Below are 27,130 nucleotides of genomic sequence, written 5' to 3' on the forward strand. Positions count from 1 at the left end.
TTTTTTTATTTTTGCAACAGTCTCCTTTTGTCCTCCAAGCTGGAGTGCGGTGGCACGATTTCAGCTCACTGCAACCCCCACCTTCCGGGTTCAAGTGATTCTTCTGCCTCAGCCTCCCGAGTAGCTGGGATTATAGGTGCCCACCAGGCCCGGCTAATTTTTTTGTATTTTTAGTAGAGACAGAATTTCACCATGTTGGCCAGGCTGATTTCAAACTCCTGACCTCAAGTGTTCTGCTCACCTCGGCCTCTCAAAGTGCTGGGATTACAGGCGTGAGTCACTGTGCCCGGCCAACTTACTCACATTTTCTAGTCAAAATAGAAAACTACTTAAGTCACTGTCTGCAGAAGGGCAAAAAAAAGAAATAAGAAATAAAAAATTGAAAACTGCTGATCAGATTCAGAAAAACATAAGATTATTAACTACCTAAAGAGAAAAAATTTCAGCTGAAAGGGAAAAAAAATTCATTTTTGTCTTAAGGCAAATTCACAATTTTTGAGATTTTAACAAAATACATGCAGAAGGACAAGGTCACCCTGTAGAACGTGCACACAACCCTAGGCTTGGAAATGGCTGGATTTAATAATATCTGGTCTTTCTCCATCCTGGCTAACACAGTGAAACCCCGTCTCTACTAAAAAATACAGAAAAATTAGCCGGGCATGGCGGCGAGCGCCTGTAGACCCAGCTACTCAGGAGGCTGAGGGAGGAGAATGGCATGAACCCAGGAGGCAGAGCTTCCAGTGAGCCGAGATCACGCCACTGCATTCCAGCCTGGGCGACAGAGCGAAACTCCATCTCTAAATAATAATAATAATAAATAAATAATATCTGGTCTTTCTTTGAGCCCTGAAATTCTCTAACACTATGTCTTGGAACATAATTTTACTGTTTTCAGTGGTTATAGAGATTTGCTTTACAACTTAGCATTAGTCTTTACCCATGATTTTGTTTGATGCCAACTTGTTGGGCAGGAATGCATCCCCCGCCCCCTGCTGCTCCTTGCTCCTAGAGGGAAAGAACCTCTGCTTTAAGGCCGGGCATGGTGGCTCCCAGCACTTTGAGGGGCCAAGGTGGGCAGATGACCTGAAGTCAAGAGTTTGAGACCAGCCTGGCCAGCGTGGTGAAACCCTGTCTCTACTAAAATTACAAAAATTAGCTGGGTGTGGTGGCGCACACCTGTAATCCCAGCTATTTGGGAGGCTGAAAAGGAGAACTGCTTGAACCCGGGAGGCGGAGACATATATATATATATATATATATATATATATGTCTGCTTTAAGTGTGCAGGCACGTGTTTGTGCTGAAAGGCAGGAATGCCAAACTCGGTTGCATGGTACCAACTAGGGCCTGCAGAGTTCCAAGGAGAATGAACAGTTGGTTTCTGAAGGCTGGGGGCTCGTATCAGACCCTGAAGACTAAGCATGTGCTGGGTCCATTGTGGTCCTGCACCCATGGTGGTGCACTAAACACCCAACCTATATTTAGTGTTTTTGTTTGTCAAAAAAATGTCTTTTTTTTTTTGGAGTCAGAGTCTTGCTCTGTCACCCAGGCTGGAGTGCAGTAGCATGAGCTCAGGTCACTGCAACCTCCGCCTCCCGGGTTCAAGTGATTCTCTTGTCTCAGCCTCCCAAATTGCTGAGATTATAGGCACACACCACCATGCCCAGCTAATTTGTGTATTTTTAGTAGAGACGAGGTGTCTCCATGTTGGCCAGGTTGGTCTTGAACTCTTGTCCTCAAGTGATCCACCTGCCTCAGCCTCGCAAAGTGGTGGGATTACAGGCGTGAGCCACCACGCTCGGCCTGCCTTGTCCCTTCTTAAAATGAGTTGTCCATTTGTAAGCTGCTGATTTCTTTTTTTTTTTTTTTTTTTTTTTGAGACGGAGTCTGGCTCTGTCGCCCAGGCTGGAGTGCAGTGGCCAGATCTCAGCTCACTGCAAGCTCCACCTCCCGGGTTTACGCCATTCTCCTGCCTCAGCCTCCCAAGTAGCTGTGACTACAGGCACCCGCCACCTCGCCCGGCTAGTTTTTTGTATTTTTTTTTTTTTTTTTTTTTTTTTTGAGACGGAGTCTCGCTCTGTCGCCCGGGCTGGAGTGCAGTGGCCAGATCTCAGCTCACTGCAAGCTCCGCCTCCCGGGTTTACGCCATTCTCCTGCCTCAGCCTCCCGGGTAGCTGGGACTACAGGCGCCGCCACCTCGCCCGGCTAGTTTTTTGTAGTTTTTTTTAGTAGAGACGGGGTTTCACCGTGTTAGCCAGGATGGTCTCGATCTCCTGACCTCGTGATCCGCCCGTCTCGGCCTCCCAAAGTGCTGGGATTACAGGCTTGAGCCACCGCGCCCAGCCAAGCTGCTGATTTCTTTGGCACATTGTCTCCATAAACTTTTCATAAAGCATCAGTGATTTCACCATTCTTCCACCCAAGCTTCACCATAAATTTGTTGTTTGTTCTTGCTTCAATTTTAGCAGAATTTCTTTAGCTCTGATAAGGGCTCGCTTCAAACTGATGTCTTATCCTTCTTAGTGCCTCAAACTACATGCTGATCACTCATGTTATAGCAAGTTATTATGAATTTATTTTGGTGCACAAACATTTTTTTAAATCCATGCAGTGTTTTTCATAATGCGTATTTTCCATGAACTTTTTGAAGACCCCTTGTAGATGTCTGTTCTTTAAACCACCCAGTTTACTGTAATTTTTTTTTTTTTTTTGAGATGGAGTCTTGCTCCTTCACCCAGGCTGGAGTGCATTGGCACACTCTTGGCTCACTGCAGCCTCTGCCTCCCAGGTTCAAGCAATTCTTCTGTCTCAGTCTCCCGAGTAGTTGGGATTACAGGCTCGTGCCACCACGCCTAGCTTATTTATGTGTTCTTAGTAGAGACAGGTTTTCACCATGTTGGCTAGGCTGGTCCCTAACTCCTGATCTTGTGATCGGCCCGCCTTGGCCTCCCAAAGTATTGGGAGTACAGACATGAGCCACTGCACCCGACCTATAGTAATTTTATAACAGCCCAGGCTAAGATAGCCATTTCTGGGTATAAGAATGTCATGCTCAGCAGGCCTGCAACTGTGAGTAAAAGTCTGCAAAGAGGAGGGGCAGTGGCTCATATTTGTAATCCCAGCACTTTGGGAGGCCGAGGCAGGTGGATTACCTGAAGTCAGTAGTTTGAGACCAGCCTGACCAACATGGTGAAACCCCATCTCTAGTAAAAATACAAAATTAGCTGGGCGTGGGTGGTACATGCTTATAATCCCAGCTACTTGGGAGGCTGAGGCAGGAGAATCACTTGTACTCAGGAGGCAGAGGTTGCAGTGAGCCGAGATCGTGCCACTGCACTCTTTTCTAGGTGACAGAGACTCCATCTCAAAACAAAACAAAACAAAAACAACAAAAAAGCCGGGCACGGTGGCTCACGCCTGTAATCCCAGCACTTTGGGAGGCCGAGGTGGGCGGATCACAAGGTCAGGAGATCGAGACCATCCTGACCAACATGGTGAAACCCCGTCTCTACAAAAATTACAAAAATTAGCCGGGTGTGATGGCGGCGCCTGTAGTCCCAGCTACTCGGGAGGCTGAGGCAGGAGAATGGCGGGAACCCGGGAGGTGGAGCTTGCAGTGAGCCGAGATCACGCCACTGCACTCCAGCCTGGGTGACAGAGCCAGACTCCGTCTCAAAAAAAAAAAAAAAAAAAAAAAACCAATAGGTAGGTCACAGTGGCTCATGCCTGTAATCCCAGCACTTTGGGAGGCTGAAGTGGGCAGATCACCTGAGGTCAGGAGTTCAAGACCAGCCTGGGCAACATGGTGAACCTCTGTCTCTACAAAAATACAAAAATTAGCCGGGCATGATGGCGGGTGCCTGTAGTCCCAGCTATTCAGGGGGCTGAGGTGGGAGAATCGCTTGAACCCAGGAGGCAGAGGTTGCAGTGAGCTGAGATCTCGCTATTTGCACTCCAGCCTGGTTGGCAGAGTGAGACTCCGTCTCTAAAAAACAAAACAAAACAAAACAACAACAACAAAAACCCAAAATATATATTTGTATTTAATTTAATTTTATTTATTCTATTTTTATTTTAATTTATTTTTTTAGAAACAGGGTCTCATTGAGGCCAGGCATGGTGGCTCAAGCCTATAATCCCAGTACTTTGGGAGGCCAAGGTGTAGGTGGGCAGATCACCTGAGGTCGGGAGTTCGAGACCATCCTGATCAACGTGGCGAAACCCCATCTCTACTAAAAATACAAAAATTAGCTGGGTGTGGTGGCACATGCCTGTAATCCCAGCTACTTGGGAGGCTGAGTCAGGAGAATCACTTGAACAAGGGAGATGGAAGTTGCAGTGAGCCAAGATTGTTCCACTGCACTCCAGCCTGGGTGACAGAGCCAGACTCCATCTCAAAAAAAGAAAAAAGAAAAGAAAGTAAAAGAAACAGGGTCTTACTCTGTTACCCAGGCTAGAGTGCAGTGGTGCAATCATAGCTCATTGCAGCCTGGAACTCCTGGGCTCAAGTGATCCTCCTGCCTCAGCCTCCTCAGTAGTTCAGACTTCAGGCATGCAACACCATTCCCAGCTAATTTTTAATTTTTTTTTTTTTGGTAGAGATGAGGGTCTTGCTATGTTGCCCAGGCTGGTCTCAAACTCCTGGCCGCAAGCGATCCTGCCTTGTTGGCCTCCCAAAGTGCTGGGATTACAGGTGTGAGCCGCTGTGCCTGGCCTAAAAATATGTATATGAAAATATATAAGAAATGGGCCTTCCAGGAATTAAGGTGTTTATGGGAGTCTTGGTCCCCAGTTTTTCTGCCAACACTCCCTGTTCCCACACATGACCTGGTCTAGACCCCAAACAGCTGGGCCCAAAGGACAGGTGAGGCGAGGCGAGAACTTGTGCCTCCCCATGTTCCTGCTCTTTGTCCCTCTGCCCTACTTAGACCCAGGACTAATATTTGCTTTGGGTACCACAAACAGGAAATGGGGGAGGGACAGGAGCAGGGCTGGGTGGAAGGCAGGGGAGGGACAGGAGTAGGGCTGGGTGGAAGGCAGGGTAGGACCAGAAGCCTCGCTAGGCCTGGCCTGGGGCAGGCAGCCAGGGAGAAGGAGGGCCATGCAGTGGAGACCCAGGGATTTGGAGTAGCCCTTATTCCAGGACAGGCGCAGGTCCTGGGAGGTGACAGAAGATAGACCAAAGGCCCAAGAGTCCCTGGACCTGACTCCTCCTCCCAGGCAGCTGCCACACACAAACACACCTCCAGGCACCCCAGACAGGAAGGGGGAGAAATGGGCCCCTCCTCCAGTGGCTGAGAGGCTTGGGCAAATGTTGGCTGTTCCTATTCCTGGTGCATCCCAAGGCGAGGGGCAACTTCCATCAGGCCACACCTTTTATCTTTGTCTCTATTTTTGGTATCTGTGTATTGTGATTACACAAACCCCCACATTGGCCTATATGCGCAGATCTGATTATTAAGAACTTACAATATTCCATGGCTTTCCATTCCTAATCTCCTTTAGTCCTTGCAACAAAGTATTATTCCCATTGTACAGATGAGGAAACTGTTGCACGCAGAGATGAAAAGCAACCACCACTGTATGTTAGGATTGGAAGGAGCTCCAGGAAAGTCTCGTAGCCCCACTGGCCAGAATGGGCTAAGTCTCAGAGAGGGAGGGTGGGAGATGGGGGTGACAGTGACCTTTTTTTGTGACTCCTCCTAGACCATCCATCCCTGGTCCCAGAAGGACCTGTCCTCTCAGATGGCACGGGTAGATAGGAGGACTATCTACCCACCCGTCCCCATGGCCCTGACCCTCTGACCTCACCCTCTCCGCTGATTTCTTCATGTTAGTTCAACATTAACCCAGAGGGGTCAGGACAGACAATTCCTCAGTGACCCAGGAGCTGACACACTATGGCGCACGTCCGAGGCCTGCAGCTGCCTGGCTGCCTGGCCCTGGCTGCCCTGTGTAGCCTTGTGCACAGCCAGCATGGTAAGGGGGTGCTTGCAGGCTGGAACAGGCTGGAGGATTGGGGTGTAGGCCCATGGGCCTGGGTCTCCTGGCTGGACAGAGCACACGGAGCTGGCCCCTAGGTAGGTCTCAGCCCCAGGCGGCCAGCTTGGGGAAGAAGTCAGGAGCTCAGGGCTGGAAAGAGAAGGGCTGCTTCTCTCTTCCAATATGGGGAGCAGGCTGGGGGCAAGGGGCAGTGTAGGAGGGGCACAGGGGGCCACATTTAGCAGCGTTCCAGGCACTTCCACCAGCCCAGACAGCCCCTCTAAGAAGCCAGCAGGGGAGGGCGGGCTTGCTTCCTGCCCCCGCAGTGGCCAAGACCACCTGCTCCTGAGGCCGCTGTCCCATGACCCCCCCACTGCAGTGTTCCTGGCTCCTCAGCAAGCGCTGTCGCTACTCCAGCGGGTCCGGCGAGCCAACAGCATCTTCCTGGAGGAGGTGCTCAAGGGCAACCTGGAGCGAGAGTGCGTGGAGGAAACGTGCAGCTACGAGGAGGCCTTCGAGGCTCTGGAGTCCCCCACGGCCACGGTGAGCCTGGGCTGCTTGGACGGCTCCAGGGCCTCAGAGCGGGCCCAACTCTAGACACTTCCACAGAGAAGCAAGCGAGGAACGCCACAGCCCCTTCGCCGCTCACAGCTTCATTTCAACTCTGAGCCCCTCCTCACGAGGCTGGCTAGAGGAACAGCCTCAGCCTTTCCTGGGGGTCCCTGTGCCTGGACTCTGTCAAGGTTCCGGGGTCCTGTGTGGCTCCATGATGTGGGGAGGCCTCCACAGTCTTCAGACATCTGCCTGCCCTGGGGCTCTGTGTCCACATGGCCTCCTCAGCGGCAGCCTCCTGCACCACCCTTGAGGGGTGGGACTCTGGGGAGGCCTCCAAGCCCCGGACTCAAGACTCAGTGTTCCTGGAGCTCTGTGTCACCTTCCCTGTCTGTAGGGCTCTGCCAGGGTCCCACGGCCTCCTCTCCTCCCATCTCCCCCTCTTGTTCAGTCTCGGTGTATGTGTTGGAGAAACTCCCCTATCCTCAAATATTCTTCTCCTTTTGGAAACAAAAGTAGGAAACTCTGCCACAAACCTCCCCAGATCCTGCCCCCTGCATGACCAGGGTAAAGGAAAGTGTGAGGAGGAGACATAACGTTTACTAAACACAAAACAGGAGCTGCCGTAGCCTCACTCCCAGCCCTTGTTTTTCAGGACGCTTTCTGGGCCAAGTACACAGGTGAGCACCGGGAAGGATTTGCCCCAGGAAGGGAGGCCTGGGGACCCCAGTGAGAGAATTCTACCTGGAGAATCTTCTGCTGCACACAGCCATCCACCTGTCCACCCCTTCCCCACTCCTTCCTCCGTCCCTCCCATCTGTCCATCCATCTCTCTGTTTCTCACCAACATCCCATCCACCCTTGACTCCAGCCCATCCTGGCCATACCCCAATCCCAAGGGTAAACACCTGGGTCTTTTCCAGCTTGTGAGACGGCGAGGACGTCTCGAGATACGCTTGCTGCATGTCTGGAAGGTGAGCAACTGACACGGGGTTGGGGGTCAGGACATGGAGGGGAGCCCGAGAGAAGAGCTCGGGGTGGGTTTGGAGTGTGGCAAGTGGAGGCCGAGGCGGTCCCCAGTGTCTGACATTGCTCCCATTCCTGGGGTCAAGAGGTGTCTTTGTACCTGGCTCTGTGTCTGGCATGCAGTAAGATGATTCAAGTTGGAGGAACGAATGAATGAATGAATGAATGAATGGATTAATTAATGTTTTTTTTTTTTTTGGAGACAGAGTCTCACTTTGTCGCCCAGGCTAGAGTGCGGTGGCACGATCTCAGCTCACTGCAGACTCTGCCTTCCAGGTTCAAGCAATTCTCTGCCTCAGCCTCCCAAGTAGCTGGAATTACAGGTGCCCGTCACCATGCCTGGCTAATTTTTGTATTTTTAGTAGAGACCGGGTTTCACCATGTTGGCCAGGCTGGTCTTGAACTCCTGACCTCGTGATCCACCTGCCTTGGCCTTCCAAAGTGCTGGGAATATAGACGTGAGCCACTGTGCCTGGCCATGAATTCATGTTTAAGGCTTCATTCTCCTTTGCCTGACCCGAGTCTCTGCCCCAACCTAGTCAGAGCTCTGATGATGTCACATTCCCCTTCTAGCTTTAGGTGTCATTGCACCAAACGGGGACCCAGACCCCCGGCTGCTCTGACACCAAGGACTTCCCTAAGCGCGCCAAGGTGTTTCTAGCACCTGGCCTTGCGTATGTTGTCGGTTTCCTCTGGAGCAACCATCACCACCCACTGAATACTTCCCTGTCCTTCAAGGACTGCTTCAAATGTCGCCACTTTTGCTGAGACTTCAGGGAGCACCCTCCCTCCTGCACTGCATTCTGAAGGTATCTTTAGCACGACAAAAGGCTCCATGACTTGGAACTCTTTATTTGTTTATTTGTTTGTTTATTTGTAAGAGACAGGGGCTCCCTTTTTTGCCCAGGCTGGTCTTGAACTCCTGGGCTCAGGCAATTCTCCCATCTCAACACAAGTGTGAACCACCGCACCTGGCTGCCGTACTTTCTTTTTTTTTTTTTTTTTTTTTTGAGACGGAGTCTCACTCTGTAGCCCAGGCTGGAGTGCAGTGGCACAATCTCGGCTCACTGCAAGCTCCGCCTCCTGGGTTTACGCCATTCTCCTGCCTCAGCCTCCCGAGTAGCTGGGACTATAGGCTCCCGCCACCTCGCCCGGCTAGTTTTTTGTATTTTTTAGAGACGGGGTTTCACCGTATTAGCCAGGATGGTCTTGATCTCCTGACCTCGTGATCTGCCCGTCTCGGCCTCCCAAAGTGCTGGGATTACAGGCGTGAGCCACCGCGCCCAGCCCTTTTTTTTTTTTTTTTTTTTTTTTGAGATGGTGTCTTGCTCTGTCGCCCAGGCTGGAGTGCCGCAGTACAATCTCAGCTCGCTGCCACCTCCTCCTAGCAAATTCAAGCAATTCTCCTGCCTCCGCCTCCTGGGTAGCTGGGATTACAGGCACATACCACCATGTCCGGCTAATTTTTTGTATTTTTTAGTAGAGATGGGGTTTCACCATGTTGGCCAGGCTGGTCATGAACTCCTGACCCCAGGTGATCTACCAGCCTCGGCCTCCCAGAGTGCTGGGATTACAGGCGTGAGCCACCGCACCTGGCCTCATTTGTTAAATTACATACTCAACAGATATTTTACAAAGTTCCTGCTATGTGCCAGGTACTATATCAAGTGCTGGGGATTTTAAGAGAATCAAATACAGTCTCTGCCTTCAAGGAATTCACAATCTCAAAAGAGAACAAAAACACAAAATATTAAAGTGACTGCGGCCGGGTGGGCTCAAGCCTGTAATCCTAGCACTTTGAGAGGCTGAGGTGGGCGGATCACTTGAGGCCAGGGGTTCGAGACCGTCCTGGCCAACATGGTGAAACCCCCAACTCTATTAAAAATACAAAAATTAGCTGGGGCATGTTGGCACGTGCCTTTAATCATAGCTACTAGGGAGGCTGAGGGGGGAGAATTGCTTGAATCTGGGACGTAGAGGTTGCAGTGAGCTGAGATCGTGCTACTGCACTCCAGCCTGGGCAACAGAGCAGGACCCCATCTCAAAATAAATAAATAAAAACAAAAAATAAATAATTAAATAAAGTGATTGCAAGAAAAGTTCCGTTTAAGGCACCAAGAGAACACAGGAAAATGAGTGTCTGGTTTGCCAGAAGAACGAGAGATGACTTCCCAGGAGAGGCAGAGTTCTGCCTGGCCTGGTGGGATGCATGGATGAACAAGCGGGCATTCCAGGCAGAAGAAACAGCCCGTGGAAAGACCCAGAGGCACGAGGAGCCAAGCTAGCAGGGACAGGTAGACCAGGGCCAGATGAAAAGGCCTTGGTCACTTTTTCATCCTGCTGGCCAAGAGAAGCCACTGAATGGAAGCTCCACAGCTCCATGAGGGCAGGGCTGTGACTGTCCTATTGGTTGATGTGTGCTGAGCACCCGACAGTGCCTGTCACATGGTAGGCACTCAGCAAATATTTGGCAGCCACTGTTGAGTGAATGGGAGAACTGCTGGATGCAGAGGAGGAGGGGCTGGGTGAATGCAGGTTAAGGATTGTGGACCTGCATGAGCTTGGAGGCGGGGGATAGACAGAACTTTGCTGGGAGGGAGGAAATAAGTCCCCAGGCTCCAAGGCTGACCGGGGTGAGGTCTCCGCAGGTAACTGTGCTGAGGGTCTGGGTATGAACTACCGAGGACATGTGAACATCACCTGGTCAGGCACTGAGTGCCAGCTATGGAGGAGTCGCTACCCACATAAGCCTGAGTGAGTGAGGGGCCGGCCTTCCCACCAGGGGCTGAGAACAGGGAGCAAGGATATCTCGTGCGCAACAGCCTCCTGTTGGGCAATTTCCTGTTCCAGAATCAACTCCACCACCCATCCCGGGGCCGACCTGCAGGAGAATTTCTGCCGCAACCCCGACGGCAGCACCACAGGACCCTGGTGCTACACTACAGACCCCACTGTGAGGAGGGAGGAATGCAGCATCCCCGTCTGTGGTGAGCTGGGGGCAGGGGGGTGGCCCATGGTCAAGGCCCGGGGGCTTCATGGGGCCTGGCAGCCTGGGATGGGAACCAAGAATGCTGGCGGGCGCAGTGGCTCACGCCTGTAATCCCGGCACTTTGGGAGGCTGAGGCAAGTGGATCACCTGAGATCAGGGGTTCAAGATCAGCCTGGCCAACATGGCAAAACCCCATCTCTACTAAAAATACAAAAATTAGCCAGGCATGGTGGCGGGTGCCTGTAATCCCAGCTACTCAGGAGGCTGAGGCAGCAGAATCGCTTGAACCTGGGAGGCGGAGGTTGCAGTGAGCTGAGACCGTGCCATTGCACTTCAGCCTTGGTGACAAGAGCAAAACTCTGTTTCAAAAAAAGAAAAAAAAAAGATGCTGACCACCTTCAGAGCTGGCATCAGTCATTCAGATCATATCTGTGCCTGTTGCTCAGTGAAGTCAGGGAATCGGGATCTGAGTGGGGGATCTACCAGCCTCCTCCTCCCGCTTCCCACTCTTGACTTCCTTATGGTCCAGGCTGTGGGTCGTTCCAAACATGCCTCCTTTCTGATCAAGGCACTCCTCCCTCCGGGAAGCCCTCCGTAGCCATTTCAGTCCACACGCCCTGTTCTGAGTATCACAGAGCAAGCCTTGTGCAGTTTGGCCCTGCAGGATTCTGTCATTATTATTTTCCCTGGTGTGTTAAGTAGCTACAGCTACCCTTCCCCAAGGCAGACCACAATAAGCATTTCTTTTTCCCATGAGGGTTGGCGGGCGTGGCGCTGCTGATCTCAGCTGCACTCGCTGATGCGTCTGTAGAGTCAACTGACAGAGGCTGGCCCTGGCTGGGTGGCTCTGATTCAAATAATGGGTCCAGCTGAGCCTGGTTCCTCGTTGAGTGTTGGGCCTAGATCTGCTCCACGTGCGTTCATGCTGGGGCTGAGGCTGAAAGACAGCAGTACCTGGAAAAACTCTTCTTATGCTGATGACAGACACAGAAAACAATGAACAGAAAAGCATCTTCTGTCCTGAAGGCCTAGGCTCAGAACAGGCACAGTCAGCCCTGCCCACGTTCCATTGGCCAGAGCAAGTGTATGTTCAAGGCTAGGGTCAAGAGGTAAACTATACTTCAGCCTGTAAAATCACAGAGCAAAGGATGTGGATGCAGCCAGGGTAAAGAATTTGTGCCGGTTACCAGTCCACAAACATGGGTTGGTATTCTTTGTTCTCTAGGCATCCCTGTCGGGTCCATTGCTCGTTGCTGGGGTTGGTCTTTTTTTTTTCTTTCTGAGACAGTCTCACTCCCTCGCCCAGGCTGCTGGAGTGCAGTGGTGCAATCTCAGTTCACTGCAACCTCCGCCTCCCAGGTTCAAGCAATTCTCCTGCCTCAGCCTCCTGAGTAGCTAGGATTACAGGTGTGCGCTACCACTCCCGGCTAATTTTTTTTATGTAGTAGAGACGGGGTTTCACCATGTTGGCCAGGCTGATCTCAAACTTCTGACCTCGTGATCCTCCCACTTCGGCCTCCCAAAGTGCCGGGATTACAGGGGTGAGCCACCGTGCCCAGCTTTTTTTTTTTATTTTTATTTTTTGGACGGAGTCTCACTCTGTTACCCAGGTTGGAGTGCAGTGGCACAATCTTGGCTCACTGCAACCTCCACCTCCTGGGTTCAGGCGATTCTCCTGCCTCAGCCTCCCATATAGCTGGGACTGCAGGCATATGCCACCACACCTGGTTAAGTTTTGTATTTTTAGTGGAGACGGGTTTCTCCATATTGGCCAGGCTGATCTCAAACTCCTGATCTCAGGTGATCTGCCCTGCTCAGCCTCCCAAATTTCTGGGATTACAGGTGTAAGCTACTGCAGCTGGCCCCTGGGATTGGTCTTATAGCAAGTTTATCCTAACAAAAACAGCTACCATTTACCCCCCAACCCCCATACACATGCGCACACTCTGATGATAAATAAGTTGCAGGCTTGCAGAAATTGACCTATCCAGGTGAACAGCTTAGTGATCCCAGCAAGCTTCCTGCTGTGCCACCATAAAAACACAGACTCCTCCAGCAGCCCCAGGCAGCCACTACCAGTTGATTACAGATAGCCCAGCAGGCCAAACCCGGTTATTATCTCTGGTTTATTATGTGCCAGACACGCTGTATATTTTGTTTAATCTTCTCAACAAGCCTGCAAGAGTGGCATTAGTAACCCCTTTAAAGGCGGACAGACAGAAGCCCAGAGAGGTTAAGTAACCTGAGGTCACACAGGCAGAAAGCAGCAAGACCGGGGTTCACATCCCTCTCTGTTCTGGTCCATGTGTGGTCTCACTCACTCTGCTGCCTCCTTACCCCTCACCCACCAGGCCAGAATCAAGTCACTGTAGCGATGACTCCACGCTCCAGAGGCGCCAGTGAGAATCTGTCACCTCCATCGGAGCAGTGTGTGCCTGATCGGGGGCGGCAGTACCAGGGGAGCCTGGCAGTGACCACACATGGGCTCCCCTGCCTAGCCTGGGCCAGCGCGCAGGCCAAGGCCCTGAGCAAGCACCAGGATTTCAACTCGGCCGTGCAGCTGGTGGAGAACTTCTGCCGCAACCCAGACGGGGATGAGGAGGGCGTGTGGTGCTATGTGGCTGGGAAGCCTGGTGACTTTGAGTACTGCGACCTCAACTATTGTGGTGAGCTACCTGGGTAGGGGCCTGAGATGCAGGGACAAATCCTGGTGGGAATAACAACAGTTGCTTCTGCTTACCGAACACTTACCACATTGAGTGTGCTCATTACAGCCTTACAGTAACCAGGTAGGGGGTAAGGTCCTGTGCCCATTTCACAGATAAGTACACTGAGGCCCCAGGAGGTTATTGCCTAGTAGCCCAACTGTGCATGCACGCTTAACCTCTGCACCAAACGGCCTCCAAGGCCCATAGGGGAATTGGGGGGATCTAGGGGATGGGTGAGGAATGGCCCAGCCAAGTCCCAGCCGGTGCCCGGGTCCCAACAGAGGAGGCCGTGGATGAGGAGACAGGAGATGGGCTGGGTGAGGACCCAGACAGGGCCATCGAAGGGCGTACCGCCACCAGTGAGTACCAGACTTTCTTCGATCCGAGGACCTTCGGCTTGGGAGAAGCAGGTGAGGTAGTAGGCATCCGAGGGACACGGGGCTGTGGGGCTGGTGGCCAGGACTTGCCCCTCACCGCTTGGCTTGCTCTGCAGACTGTGGGCTGCGACCTCTATTTGAGAAGAAGTCGCTGGAGGACAAAACTGAAGGAGAACTCCTGGAATCCTACATCGACGGGCGCATTGTGGAGGGCTGGGATGCAGAGATCGGCATGTCACCTTGGTGTGTCCCGGATCCCTGTGCCACCCTTCACTCTTGGGGGCAGGTGTGCTGCTGGCCCCCCACCCTCAGGCCCTGCCCATATGCCCGGGCTTTACAGATGACAACAGCTGAGCATCCAGGATCCCACCAACTCCGCACAGCAGCCACATGAGATGGGTTATTTACTTCTTCTTCTCTTTTTTTTTTTTTAAGATGGAGTCTTGCTCTGTCACCTAGGCTGGAGTGCAATGCTGCAGTCTCGGCTCACTGCTGTGATCTCGGCTCACTGCTGTGATCTCGGCTCACTGCAACTTCTGCCTTTCAGGTTCAAACGATTCTCTTGCCTCAGCCTCCTGAGCAGCTGAATTTACAGACCTGCGCCACCACACCCAGCTAATTTTTGTATTTTAAGTAGAAACAGGGTTTCGCCATGTTGGCCAGGCTGGTCTTGAACTCCTGACCTCAAGTGATCCACCTGCCTCAGCCTCCCAAAGTGTTGGGATTACAGGCGTGAGCCACCACACCTGGCCCATGGGTGCTTTACTTCTAAGCAGATGGTAAAGCTGAGACTCACAGAGCTGGTGGCTCACCTCCGCACACTGCTAATGGGTTTGAATCCAGTTCTTCTGATTCCAGAGTTGGGTTACGCTGTGTGAACTCTGGACTGGAAGGACCTAGTAAGGGAGTACAAAAAGCAGGAGGCAGGTCAGGCGCAGTGGCTCACCCCTGTAATCCCAGCATTTTGGGAGGCCAAGAAGGGAAGATCACTTGAGGTCAAGAGTTCAAAGTCAGTCTGGGCAAAATGGTAAAACCCCGTCTCTACTAAAAATGCAAAAATTAGCCAGGTGTAGCAGCCCATCCCTGTAGTCCCAGCTACTAAGGAGGCTGAGGCGGGAGGATCGCTTGAGCCCAGGAGGTTGAGGCTTCAGTAAGCTGTGACTGTACCATTGCACTCCAGCCTGGGTGACAAGAGTGAAACCTTGTCTCAAAAAAAAAAAAAAAAAAAAGCGTGAGGCAGCCCCTCAGCATCACATGGAGGCTCCAGGCCCCAAGGGCAGCCAGCCCAAGCTTGGATCTGGGCCCCGGAGGCAGCTCTGCCCAGCTGGGTTCTTAGACCCTGGACTTGTTACTTCTAGGGCTGGTGTAGAGGCAGCCCCCTCACCCTCAGCTCCTAATGCTTCCTGCTCCCCTCCTAGGCAGGTGATGCTTTTCCGGAAGAGTCCCCAGGAGCTGCTGTGTGGGGCCAGCCTCATCAGTGACCGCTGGGTCCTCACTGCCGCCCACTGCCTCCTATACCCACCCTGGGACAAGAACTTCACTGAGAATGACCTTCTGGTGCGCATTGGCAAGCACTCCCGCACCAGGTACAGAACTGGTGGCCTGTGGGTGTCTGGCAGGGGTCTGAGTCCTCCAGAGCGATCATGAGTAGCCCTGGTGGCTCCAGGACACATGGGATGTTCTGTATACCCCCCAGAATATGACATCTCGGCAGCCTCTGCTGGAAAGTCCATTTGGTCATGTCCTGACTGAGGCTTGGAGCTAGAGGGGAGAAATCTGTCTCCTGGGCCCTCCAACACCAGGATATGGCCCATGTGGGAGTCTCTGAAAATAGTCTGGAAGGCCGGGCGCGGTGGCTCAAGCCTGTAATCCCAGCACTTTGGGAGGCCGAGACGGGCGGATCACGAGGTCAGGAGATCGAGACCATCCTGGCTAACACGGTGAAACCCCGTCTCTACTAAAAATACAAAAAACTAGCCGGGCGAGGTGGCGGGCGCCTGTAGTCCCGGCTACTAGGGAGGCTGAGGCAGGAGAATGGCGTAAACCCGGGAGGCAGAGCTTGCAGTGAGCTGAGATCTGGCCACTGCACTCCAGTCCGGGCGATAGAGCGAGACTCCGCCTCAAAAAAAAAAAAAAAAAAAAAAAAAAAAAAAAGAAAATAGTCTGTCTGGACCAGGGCGTGCAGCCTGTGCCCTTGTCCCTGTCCTCCTGACTGTCTGACTCCAAAGCCCTGCACGGCTTTAGGCCCAGGAAGAAATGGCCAGGGGGCTGCCACTGCAGGAGCCAGCCCTCTCCCCTCCCTGGTGGCCTGCAGGACACCCTGTCTCTCAGACCCCAAGGGCAGGCAGTTTCCTGCCCCTTGCTGGGTGAACTTGAAGCTTCTCCATTTCTCTCTTGGGGTCTCTGCAGGTATGAGCGAAACATTGAAAAGATATCCATGCTGGAAAAGATCCACATCCACCCCAGGTACAACTGGCGGGAGAACCTGGACCGGGACATTGCCCTGATGAAGCTGAAGAAGCCCGTTACCTTCAGCGACTACATCCACCCTGTGTGCCTGCCCGACAGGGAGACGGCAGCCAGGTGGGCCACCAGACGCTTATTAGCTGAGGGGCAGAAGTGGAGTTCTGGGCCTGGCTCTGATACCAGGCAGCCTTGCAGGAGCCCCTTTCCCTTTTCCAGGCCTCAGTTTCTTGGAGTGAACCCAAAAGTTCTTTTCATCACTGGCGTTTTATTTTTTATTTATGTTAAATAAACATAATAAATAATTTATTGACGGAGTTCCACTCTTGTCTCCCAGGCTGGAGTGTAGTCGTGCGATCTGGGCTTACTGCAACCCCTCCTCCCGGGTTCAAGCGACTCTCCTGCCTCAGCCCCCTGAGTAGCTGGGATTACAGGCTAATTTTTGTATTTTTAGTAGAGACTGGTGGGTTTCACCGTGTCAGCCAGGCTGGTCTCAAACCCCTGACCTCAAGTGATCCGCCGCGGCCTCCCAAAGTGCCGAGATCAGAGGCATGAGCCTCTGTGCCCGGCCAGCACGGACGTTTTAGATTCTGGTCTCTAAGAAGTGGCGTTGGGGCCAGGCGGCTCCTGCGAGGGTTGGCTCTCACCAGGCCCTTCTTCCTTCCCCAAAGCTTGTTCCAGGCTGGATACAAGGGGCGGGTGACAGGCTGGGGCAACCTGAAGGAGACGTGGACAGCCAATGTTGGTAAGGTGCAGCCCAGCGTCCTGCAGGTGGTGAACCTGCCCATCGTGGAGCGGTCGGTCTGCAAGGACTCTACTCGGATCCGCATCACTGACAACATGTTCTGTGCTGGCAAGTCTGGGGCGGGCTGAGGAAACAGTGGGGCCCAGGTTGGGAGGACTGACTGAGTTGTGCCTGGGTTCAAGGCATGTGACTTTGGGCAAGTTGGCTAACCTCTTGGTGGCTCAGTTTCTTCCTCTGTAAAATGGAGGTAAAAGTCTCTATCCCATAAGGTTATGGGAGGATTAAATGAAGTAGCATATATTAATATATTTGGCATAGTATCAGTCACCAGTGAAGTGTTCACTATATGTGAGCTCAGATAGCAGCAAGAAGCTGCGGGTGGGGAAACGCCATTCATTCAACTGCTCAGCAGATATTTATCGAGCGCCTATTACCTTCCATGCAGTGTTTTAGGGTATACAGCAGGGACCCAGACCGACAATGTCTGTGCCCTCAGAGAGCTTCCTTCCTAGGAGGAGGGCACATCCGTAAACAGATCTAAAACAGCAGTCCCTGACCGGTGCTGTGAAGAAAAATGAAGCACAGGGAGAGAGAAGGGCTGATGAGGTGGGCTTCTAAATAGGGTGGCCAGACGAAGCGGGCAGATCACTTGAGGTCAGGAATTCGAAACCAGCCTGGCCAACATGGTGAAACCCCGTCTCTACTAAAAATACAAAAATTTGCCGGGCATGGTGATGCACGCCTGTAATCCCAGCTATTCAGGAGGCTGAGGCAGGAGAATTGCTTGAGCCCGGGAGGCGGAGGTTGCAGTGAGCTGAATTCGGGCAGTGAGCTGCACTCCAGCCTGGGCAACAGAGTGAGACTCCATCGATCGATCGATCAATCAGTCAATCAATCAGGTGGCCAGAGAAGGCTGGAGAAGGCCTCCCTGAGAAGGTGATGTCTGGGCAGAGACTGGAAGAGGGGAAGGAAGGAGTGAGCAGCATGTCTAGGGGAGGAGCACCGCAGGCTGGGGGCATGGCAGGCACAGAGGCCCTGAGGTGGGAGCACACTTGTCTTATCTGGGGAGCAGTAGGGAGGCCTGGGGTGCTGAGGAGGGGCAGCAGTGGGTGAGGGGAGAGAAGGGGCCAGGCAGAGGATAGCCACTTCCTTTAGGGCCTGGAAGGACTTTATTGAGTGAGATGGGAAGTTATCGAGGGGCTTGAGGCAGGTTAAGAAATGATCTAGGCCGGGCGCGGTGGCTCAAGCCTGTAATCCCAGCACTTTGGGAGGCCGAGACGGGCGGATCACGAGGTCAGGAGATCGAGACCATCCTGGCTAACACGGTGAAACCCCGTCTCTACTAAAAATACAAAAAACTAGCTGGGCGAGGTGGCGGCGCCTGTAGTCCCAGCTACTCGGGAGGCTGAGGCAGGAGAATGGCGTGAACCCGGGAGGCGGAGCTTGCAGTGAGCTGAGATCTGGCCACTGCACTCCAGCCTGGGCAACAGAGCGAGACTCCGTCTCAAAAAAAAAAAAAGAAAAGAAAAAAAAGAAATGATCTGACTGACTTGAAAAGTAAAAAATAAAAATTTAGTGTAATTTCAGACTCACAGAAAAGTTGCAAAAATAATACAAAGATTTCCTGTATACTGTCATCCAGATTGTCCTCCATTCTGTGGATGTGTGGGAGTTTATATATATATATATGCATAGTTTGAGAGCAAATCGTGAATATGGTTTCTTTTTACCCATAAATACTTAAGTATTTCAAAAAAAAAAAAACCCAAGGATGTTCTCTTATATAACCACAGTACAAATATTAAAACCCAGAAATTTTTTTTTGACACAGCCTTGCTGTCACCCAGGCTTGAGTGCAGTGGCACAATCTCGGCTCACTGCAACCTCCTCCCAGATTCAAGCGATTCTCTTGCCTCAGCCTCCCGAATAGCTGGAATCACAGGCGTGTACCACCATGCCCAGCTAATTTTTGTATTTGCAGTAGAGACGGGGTTTCACCATGTTGGCCAGGCTGGTCTCGAACTCCTGACCTCAGGTGATACGCCCACCTCAGCCTCCCAAGGATTACGGGTATGAGCCACTGTGCCAGGCCATACGTTGTTACTACTGTTATTTCTTTTGATGCTCAGATGATCCCAAGTTTGGCCAGTGGGAGTCCCTTCAAGCTGGCTTCTGTGACTTGGGGAGATGTTCTGTCATTCTTTGAGTACTTTCTTACTTTCTGGCATAACAAGATGTTTCAGGTTAATCCTACTTTCCTGACTGTACTGTTGGAAGCAGCCATTTCTCCAGGGAACCCTTCTAGTGGAGACTGGAATTTAGAACTGAGATCTGGGTGCTGGCGTGTGCACATTGCTAGTGGGATGTCATTACTTCTAGGCTCTCTTAGTGGACAGGACCAGAAAAAAATTATACGATGTATATACCAATATCTCTATCATCTATATAAAAAACCGTGAGTTCCTACTGAAACCTCCAATTCCATTCTAACACCACAGGATTAATTTTAGCTTTTCATTTTCCATATTTGTAACTCTCTCTGTTGACAGTAAGAAACCTGACCCCCATTATCTGTAATGCATTTGCCTATTTGAGCAATACTAGATTATAGTTTCAAAATCCTCCATCCATAACACTGTTAAAACCAATCCTATGGCTGGGCTCGGCCCACTGCAACCTCTGCCTCCTGAACTGAAGCCAACCTCCCACTTTAGCCTCCTGAGTAGCTGGGGCTACAGGCACACACCACCATGCCCAGCTAATTTTTGTATTTTTTTGTAGAGACTGGGTCTTACTGTGTTGCCCAGACTGGTCTTGAACTCTGAGCTCAAATGATCCACCCAACTCGGCCTCCCAAATTTCTGGGATTACAGATGTGAACTATCATGCCTTAGCCTCTCCTAGGAAATTTTTAGAAGTAGTGTTGTTAGGTCAAAAGGCAAACATGTAAGTCATTTTTTAGAGATTTTAAAATTTCTTTCCATAAGGGTTGTACCAGTTTGCATTTCTATCACAGTGTATAAGAATGCCTGTTTCCCCACAACCTTGCCAAAAGAATGTCACAGTTTTAAATTTTTACCAATCTGAGAGGTGAGAAATAGTACATCAAAATTGTTTTAATGGACAGCTTTCAAATTGAAAATGAGGTTGTGGCTGGGCGCGGTGGCTCACGCCTGTAATCCCAGCACTTTGGGAGGCTGAGGCGGGCGGATCATGAGGTTAGGAGATCGAGACCATCCTGGCTAACATGGTGAAACCCCATCTCTACTACAAATACAAAAAAATTAGCCGGGCGTGGTGGTGGGCGCCTGTAGTCCTAGCTACTCGGGAGGCTGAGGCAAGAGAATGGCATGAACCTGGGAGGCAGAGCTTGCAGTGAGCAGAGATTGTGCCGCTGTACTTCAGCCTGGGTGACAGAGCAAGACTCCGTCTCAAAAAAAAAAAAAAAAAAAAAAAAAAGGTTGAACATCTTTTCGTATGATTAAGGACCTTTTTTTTTTTTTGAGATGCCCTCTGTCACCTAGGCTGGAGTACAGTGGCACGATTTTGGCTCACTGCAACCTTCACCTCCCGGGTTTCAAGCGATTCTCCTGCCTCGGCCTCCCAAGCAGCTGGGACTATAGGTGCAAGTCACCGTGCCAAGATAATTTTTGTATTTTTAGTAGAGACAGAGTTTCACAGTTTTGGCCAGGCTGGTCTCGAACTCCTTACCTCGTGATCCTCCCGTCTTGGCCTCCCAAAGTGCTGGGATTACAGGCTTGAGCCACCACGCCTGGCCTAAGGACCGTTTTTATATAATTATTTTTTTGAGACAGAGTCTTGCTTTGTCACCCAGGCTGGAGTGCAATGATGCAATCTTGGCTCACTGCAGCCTCCACTTCCCTGGGTCAAGTGATTCTCCTGCCTCAGCCTCCTGAGTAGCTGGGAGCACAGGCACGTGCCTGGCTAGTATTTGTATTAGAGAACTTTTTTGTGAATTGTCTCTTCATGGATTTTGCCCATTTTTTGGTCCCTTTCTTATCAATTTTTGTGAGTTCTTCACATTTATACTAGGCCTTTATTTGTGATATACATTGCAAATGTTTTCTCCTAGTTTGTCAGGTTTTTTTTTTTTTTTTGAGACGGAGTCTTGCTCTGTCACCCAGGCTGGAGTGCAGTGGCCGGATCTCAGCTCACTGCAAGCTCCGCTTCCCGAGTTGACGCCATTCTCCTGCCTCAGCCTCCCACACAACTGGGACTACAGACGCCCGCCACCTCGCCCGGCTCGTTTTTTGTATTTTTTTAGTAGAGATGAGGTTTCACCGTGTTAGCCAGGATGGCCTCGATCTCCTGACCTCGTGATCCGCCCGTCTCGGCCTCCCGAAGTGCTGGGATTACAGGCTTGAGCCACTGTGCCTGGCCATTTGTCAGTTTTTTTAACCTCATGTATAATTTTTTTGGCTATGTAGTTTAAAAAATTACTAGGTAGTCAAATTTATCATTTATTTTATTAAATCTGGATTTTGAATCAGAGTTAGATAAACTTTTCCTGGCCAGGTGTGGTGGCTTACACCTGTAATCCCAGCACTCTGGGAGGCAGAGGCGGGGGATAACCTGAGGTCAGGAGTTCCAGACCATCCTGGCCAACATGGTGAAACCCCCATCTCTACTAAAATACAAAAAATTAGCCAGGTGTGGTGGTACATGCCTGTAGTCCCAGCTACTCAGGAGGCTGAGGCAGGGGAATCACTTGAACCCGGGAGGCAGAGGTTGCAGTGAGCTGAGATGGCGCCACTGCACTTCAGCCTGGCAACAGAGTGAGACTCCATCTCAAAAAAAGAAAAAAAAAAAGGAAAAAAAATATTTTAAAAATTAGCTGGGCATGGTGGCATGTGCCTTGTAGTCTCAGCTACTTGAGAGGCTGAGTTAGGAGGATTGCTTGAGACTAGGAGTTCAATACTGCAGTGAGCTATGACCGCTCCATTGCACTCCAGCCTGGGCGACAGAGTGAGACCCTGTTTCTATTAAAAAACAAAAAAAGGCCGGGCGCGGTGGCTCAAGCCTGTAATCCCAGCACTTTGGGAGGCCGAGACGGGCGGATCACGAGGTCAGGAGATCGAGACCATCCTGGCTAATACGGTGAAACCCCGTCTCTACTAAAAAATACAAAAAACTAGTCGGGCGACGAGGCGGGCGCCTGTAGTCCCAGCTACTCGGGAGGCTGAGGCAGGAGAATGGCGTGAACCCGGGAGGCGGAGCTTGCAGTGAGCTGAGAGCCGGCCACTGCACTCCAGCCTGGGTGGCAGAGCAAGACTCCGTCTCAAAAAAAAAAAAAAAAAAAAACAAACAAACAAACAAAAAAAAACACATCGGCCAGGTGCAGTGGCTCACACCTGTAATCCTAGCACTTTGGTGGGCCGAGGCGGGCGGATCACCTGAGGTCGGGAGTTCAAGACCAGCCTGACCAACATGGAAAAACCCCGTCTCTGCTAAAAATACAAAATTAGCCAGACGTGGAGGCGCATGCCTATAATCCCAGCTACTCAGGAGGCTGAGGCAGGAGAATCGCTTGAACCTGGGAGGCAGAGGTTGCAGTGAGCTGAGATCCCGCCATTGGACTCCAGCCGGGGCAATAAAAGCAAAAACTCCATCTGGCCAGGCATGGTGGCTCACGCCTGTAATCCCAGCACTTTGGGAGGCCGAGGTGGGCAGATCATGAGGTCAGGAGTTCGAGACAATTCTGGCCGACATGGTGAAACCCTGTCTCTACTAAAATACAAAAAATTAGCCAGGTGGCGTGCGCCTGTAGTCTCAGCTACTTGGGCGGCTGAGGCAGGGGAATCACTTGAACCCGGGAAGCAGAGATTGCAGTGAGCCGAGATGGCGCCACTGCACTCCAGCCTGGTGATAGAGTGAGACTCCATCCCAAAAAAAAAAGTCTATGAACTAGTGATTTGAGATTTCACGTTTATCACATTCTAGATTGTATTTTATTTTCATTTATTTATTTGAAATAGAGACAAGTCTCCCTATGCTGCCCAGGCTGATCTCGAACTCCTGGCTGGGCTTGAGCAGTTCTCCCGCCTTGGCCTCCCAAACTGCTGGGATTACAGACATGAGCCATCATACCTGACCTAGGTTTTAGTTTTTAGTTTTATTTTTTCCTGCACCCAGCTAATTTTATTTGATTTGTAGAGACAGGGTCTTGCTATGTTACCCAGGCTGGTCTCGAACTCCTGGGCTCAAGTGATCCTCCTGCCTTGGCCTCCCAAAGTGTTGGGATTACCAGCATGAACCACGGTGCCCAGCCCCACATTCTAGATTTCTATGGATAGAGTATGCTTAGGGATGAGTATGTTTCTGGACGTTTGACTCGGCTCTCCTGGTCTGTTGTCTGTGCACAGCGTCACATTGTTTTAATGATAGAGGCTTTAGCATACATAGCTGGGAAGGCTAATGTTCTTTTTTAGTTTTTCTTTCCAGTGTTTTCCTGGCAATTCTTACATGTTTGTTTTTCCATATGAACTTTAGTATCAATATGTCTAGGTCTATAAAAAAGCTTGGTGGTGGCCGGGCGCAGTGGCTCACGCCTGTAATCCCAGCACTTTGGGAGGCCGAGGCGGGCGGATCACAAGGTCAGGAGATCGAGACCATCTTGGCCAACACGGTGAAATCCCGTCTCCACTAAAAATGCAAAAAATTAGCCGGGCGTGGCGGCAGGTGCCCGTAGTCCCAGCTACTTGGGAGTCTGAGGCAGGAGAATGGTGGGAACCCGGGAGGCGGAGCTTGCAGTGAGCCGCGATCGCGCCACTGCACTCCAGACTGGGCGACTGAGCAAGACTCTGTCTCAAAAAAAAAAAAAAGGCTTGGTGGTATTTTTATTGGGATTATGATACTTTAATAAATTAACTGGGAGAATAGACATAGTTTTTATATTGAGTCATTTTATCCAAGGATAAGAAATGTCTTCCTATTTGTTCAAGTCTATTATTGTATCTTTTTTTTTTTTTTTTTGAGACGGAGTCTCACTCTGTCACCCAGGCTGGAGTGCGGTGGCGCGATCTCCACTCACTGCAAGCTCCGCCTTCTGGGTTCACGCCATTCTCCTGCCTCAGCCTCCCGTGTAGCTGGGACTACAGGCGCCCGCCACCGCGCCCGGCTAATTTTTGTATTTTTAGTAGGGACGGGGTTTCACCGTGTTAGTCAGGATCGTCTCGATCTCCTGACCTCGTGATCTGCCCGTCTCGGCCTCCCAAAGTGCTGGGATTACAGGCGTGAGCCACCGCGCCCAGCCTATTGTATCTTTCTTGACTGCTGCAATGTATTCTAATTTTTTCCCTTGGTATCTTATTTTATGTATTTGTAATATCTTATTTTTCTTGCGTAAATTAGCTAATGGTTTGCCGATTTTCTCAAAACAAATACCTAGGGATTTGATTTATGAAATTATTAGGCCTATTATTTTTCTTTTTTTTTGGTTTTGTTTTGTTTTGAGACATAGTCTCACTCTGTTGCCCAGGCTGGAGTGCAGTGGTGTGATCTCAGCTCACCGCAACCTCCACCTCCTGGGTTCAAGTAATTCTCCTGCCTCAGCCTCCCAAGTAGCTGGTATTACAGGTGCACGCCACCATGCCTGGCTAATTTTTTTATATTTTTAGTAGAGACGGGGTTTCACCATGTTAGCCAGGCTGGTCTCGAACTCCTGACCTCGTGATCTGCCCGTCTCAGCTTCCCAAAGTGCTGGGATTACAGGTGTGAGCCACTGCACCCGACCTTTTTTTTATTTATTTTTATTTTTTTTATTTGAGACAGTCTTGCTCTGTCACCCAGGCTTGAGTGCGGTGATCTTGGCTCACTGCAAGTTCTCCTGCCTCAGCCTTCTGAGTAGATGGGACTACAAGTGCACATCGCCACGCCTGGCTAATTTTTTGTATTTTTAGTAGAGACAGGGTTTCACTGTGTTCGCCAGGATGGTCTCGATCTCCTGACCTTGTGATCCGCCCACCTCAGCCTCCCAAAGTGCTGGGATTACAGGTGTGAGCCACCACGCCTGGCCCGGCCTATTATTTTTCTATTGTGGTTCATTAATTTCTGCTTTTATCTCTTAAGTTTTCTTATGTTTCTGTCTGGTTTACTTTGCTGTTCTCTTGCTAGCTTTTTTTTTTTTTTCTCCAGATAGGGTCTTGCTGTGTTGCCCAGGCTGGAGTACAGTGGCACAGTCATAGCTCATTGCAGCCTTGAACTCCTGGGCTCAAACAATCCTCTTCTTGCTTCAGCCTCCCATGTATAGCTAGGACCATAGGTACATGTCCAGCTAATTATTTTATTTTTCAAGATGGAGTCTTGTTCTGTCACTCAGGCTGTACTGCAGTGGTGCAATCTCGGCTCACTGCAACCTCCACCTCCACCTCCTGGGTTCAAGCAATTCTCCTACCTCAGTCTCCCGAGTAGCTGGGATTACAGGTGCATACCACTATGCCTGGCTAATTTTTGTATTTGTAGTAGAGGCAGGGTTTCACCATGTTGGCCAGGCTGGTCTTAAACTCCTGACCTCATGATCTGCCTGCCTTGGCCTCCCAAAGTGTTGAGATTACAGGCGTGAGCCACAGCGCCTGGCGAAGGTGTGGTTTTTCTGTGTAGGTTTTATTGTTGTTAGTGTCGTTCTGTATTGTTTGTAGAGGTTACATGGGGAGATTTGGGTAAAGACAAACTACTATTATTATCCTCATCAGACTTGTAGGTCTAACTTTTTTTTAATTTTTAAATTTTTCTTGGTCTTTTATTATTAATTTTTTTGAGACAGGGTCTCACTCTGTCACCCAGGCTGGAGTGTGGTGACACGATCATGGCTCACTGCAGCCTTAACCTCCCAGGCGCAAGGGATCCTCCTCTCTCAGCCTCCCAAGTAGCTGGGACTACAGGCATGTGCCACCATACCCAGCTAATTTTTTGTAGAGACAGGGTTTTGCCATATTGCCCAGGTTGGTCTTGAACTCCTGAGCTCATGTGATCTACCCGGCTTGGGCATGAGCCACCTCCCCTGGCCTGGTCCAACTTTTTAAAAGCATTATGCTGCCTGTTGGGTGGAGAATACATTGTAGGTGGGCAAAGAATGAAGGAAACTAGTGGTTCAGGAGCTGGAGCTAGAAATGGTGAGAAGGGGTTGGATTTGGGATCTATGTTGAAGGTAGAGCCGACAAGATTTGCTAGGACTGGATGTGTAGGGTGAGGAAGTGAGGAAAGCAAGAATGACTGGAGGGGTAAGTGGACTGTCACCAGCTGTGTCTCATGAAGGGGCATGGCTGGGCTATGAGCTATGCTCCTGAGCACGGACGGCTGTTCTCTCTCAAGGTTACAAGCCTGATGAAGGGAAACGAGGGGATGCCTGTGAAGGTGACAGCGGGGGACCCTTTGTCATGAAGGTAAGCTTCTCTAAAGCCCAGAGCCTGGTGAACTCATCTGGGGATGGGGAGAAACTTGTATCTAGAAACAGTTGCCTGGCAGGGGAATACTGATGTGGCCTTGAACTTGACTCTATTGGAAACCTCATCTTTCTTCTTCAGAACCCCTTTAACAAACGCTGGTATCAAATGGGCATCGTCTCATGGGGTGAAGGCTGTGACCGGGATGGGAAATATGGCTTCTACACACACGTGTTCCGCCTGAAGAAGTGGATAAAGAAGGTCACTGATGAGTTTGGAGATTAGGGGGCCACTCATATTCTGGGCTCCTGGAACCAATCCAATGAAAGAATTATTTTGCTGTTTCTAAAACTATGGTTCCCAATAAAAGTGACTCTCAACGAGCTTCAGTGCTCCCAGTGCTATTCATGGGCAGCTCTCTGGGCTCAGGAAGAGCCAGTAAGACTGCTGGATAAAGAAGACTTAAGAATCCACCACCTGGTGCACATCGGTAGTCCCAGCACTCGGGAGGCTGAAGTGGGAGGATTGCTTGAGCCCAGCACTCCAGCCTGGGTGAGAGTGAGATCCTGTCCCAAAAGAATCCACCATCTTCAGAGCAGGGCCAGGTGACAGGAAAGATGGCAGGTTGAATTTACAGGTATTTAAGATATTCCACCCTCTGGGCTTTAACGGATTATCTCATTTAATCCTCATAAGAGGTAGGTGAGTAAACTGAGATTTGGAGAAGTACCTTGTCTAAAGTCACATGGCTAAGAAAGGTCAAAGTAGGACTTCAAATATAGAAAATATTGAGTGAGGCCGGTGCTTTTTTAGTTAACTCCCTACATCTTCCCTCGTATCATTTAAAATGATGTCAGATCAGGTGGGGCATGGTAGCTCACATC

General features: G+C 50.7%; 1 protein-coding gene across 3 annotated transcripts; it reads left to right on the forward strand.

The window, feature by feature from the left end:
- The first annotated feature begins 5,686 nt into the window (after window positions 1–5,686).
- Window positions 5,687–26,631, forward strand: F2 (coagulation factor II, thrombin). 3 transcript variants are annotated; one of them, XM_010371085.2, is made up of 14 exons: window positions 5,687–5,982; window positions 6,365–6,528; window positions 7,193–7,217; window positions 7,461–7,511; window positions 10,212–10,317; window positions 10,414–10,550; window positions 12,904–13,218; window positions 13,542–13,670; window positions 13,754–13,880; window positions 15,056–15,223; window positions 16,047–16,220; window positions 16,772–16,953; window positions 26,176–26,246; window positions 26,388–26,631. In XM_010371085.2, the coding sequence occupies exons 1-14, from the start codon at window positions 5,904–5,906 to the stop codon at window positions 26,529–26,531; spliced, it is 1,872 nt and encodes a 623-aa protein (XP_010369387.1). In that variant the 5' UTR covers window positions 5,687–5,903; the 3' UTR covers window positions 26,532–26,631. The 3 variants fall into 3 exon arrangements, with proteins under 3 accessions (XP_010369387.1, XP_030773629.1, XP_030773630.1); XM_030917769.1 differs by lacking the exon at window positions 5,687–5,982 and adding an exon at window positions 6,020–6,083; XM_030917770.1 differs by lacking the exons at window positions 5,687–5,982; window positions 6,365–6,528; window positions 7,193–7,217; window positions 7,461–7,511 and adding an exon at window positions 9,604–10,011.
- The last annotated feature ends 499 nt before the right edge of the window (window positions 26,632–27,130 follow it).

The sequence above is a fragment of the Rhinopithecus roxellana genome, chromosome 15 (genome assembly GCF_007565055.1).
Source record: "Rhinopithecus roxellana isolate Shanxi Qingling chromosome 15, ASM756505v1, whole genome shotgun sequence".
NCBI classification, from domain to species: domain Eukaryota; kingdom Metazoa; phylum Chordata; class Mammalia; order Primates; family Cercopithecidae; genus Rhinopithecus; species Rhinopithecus roxellana.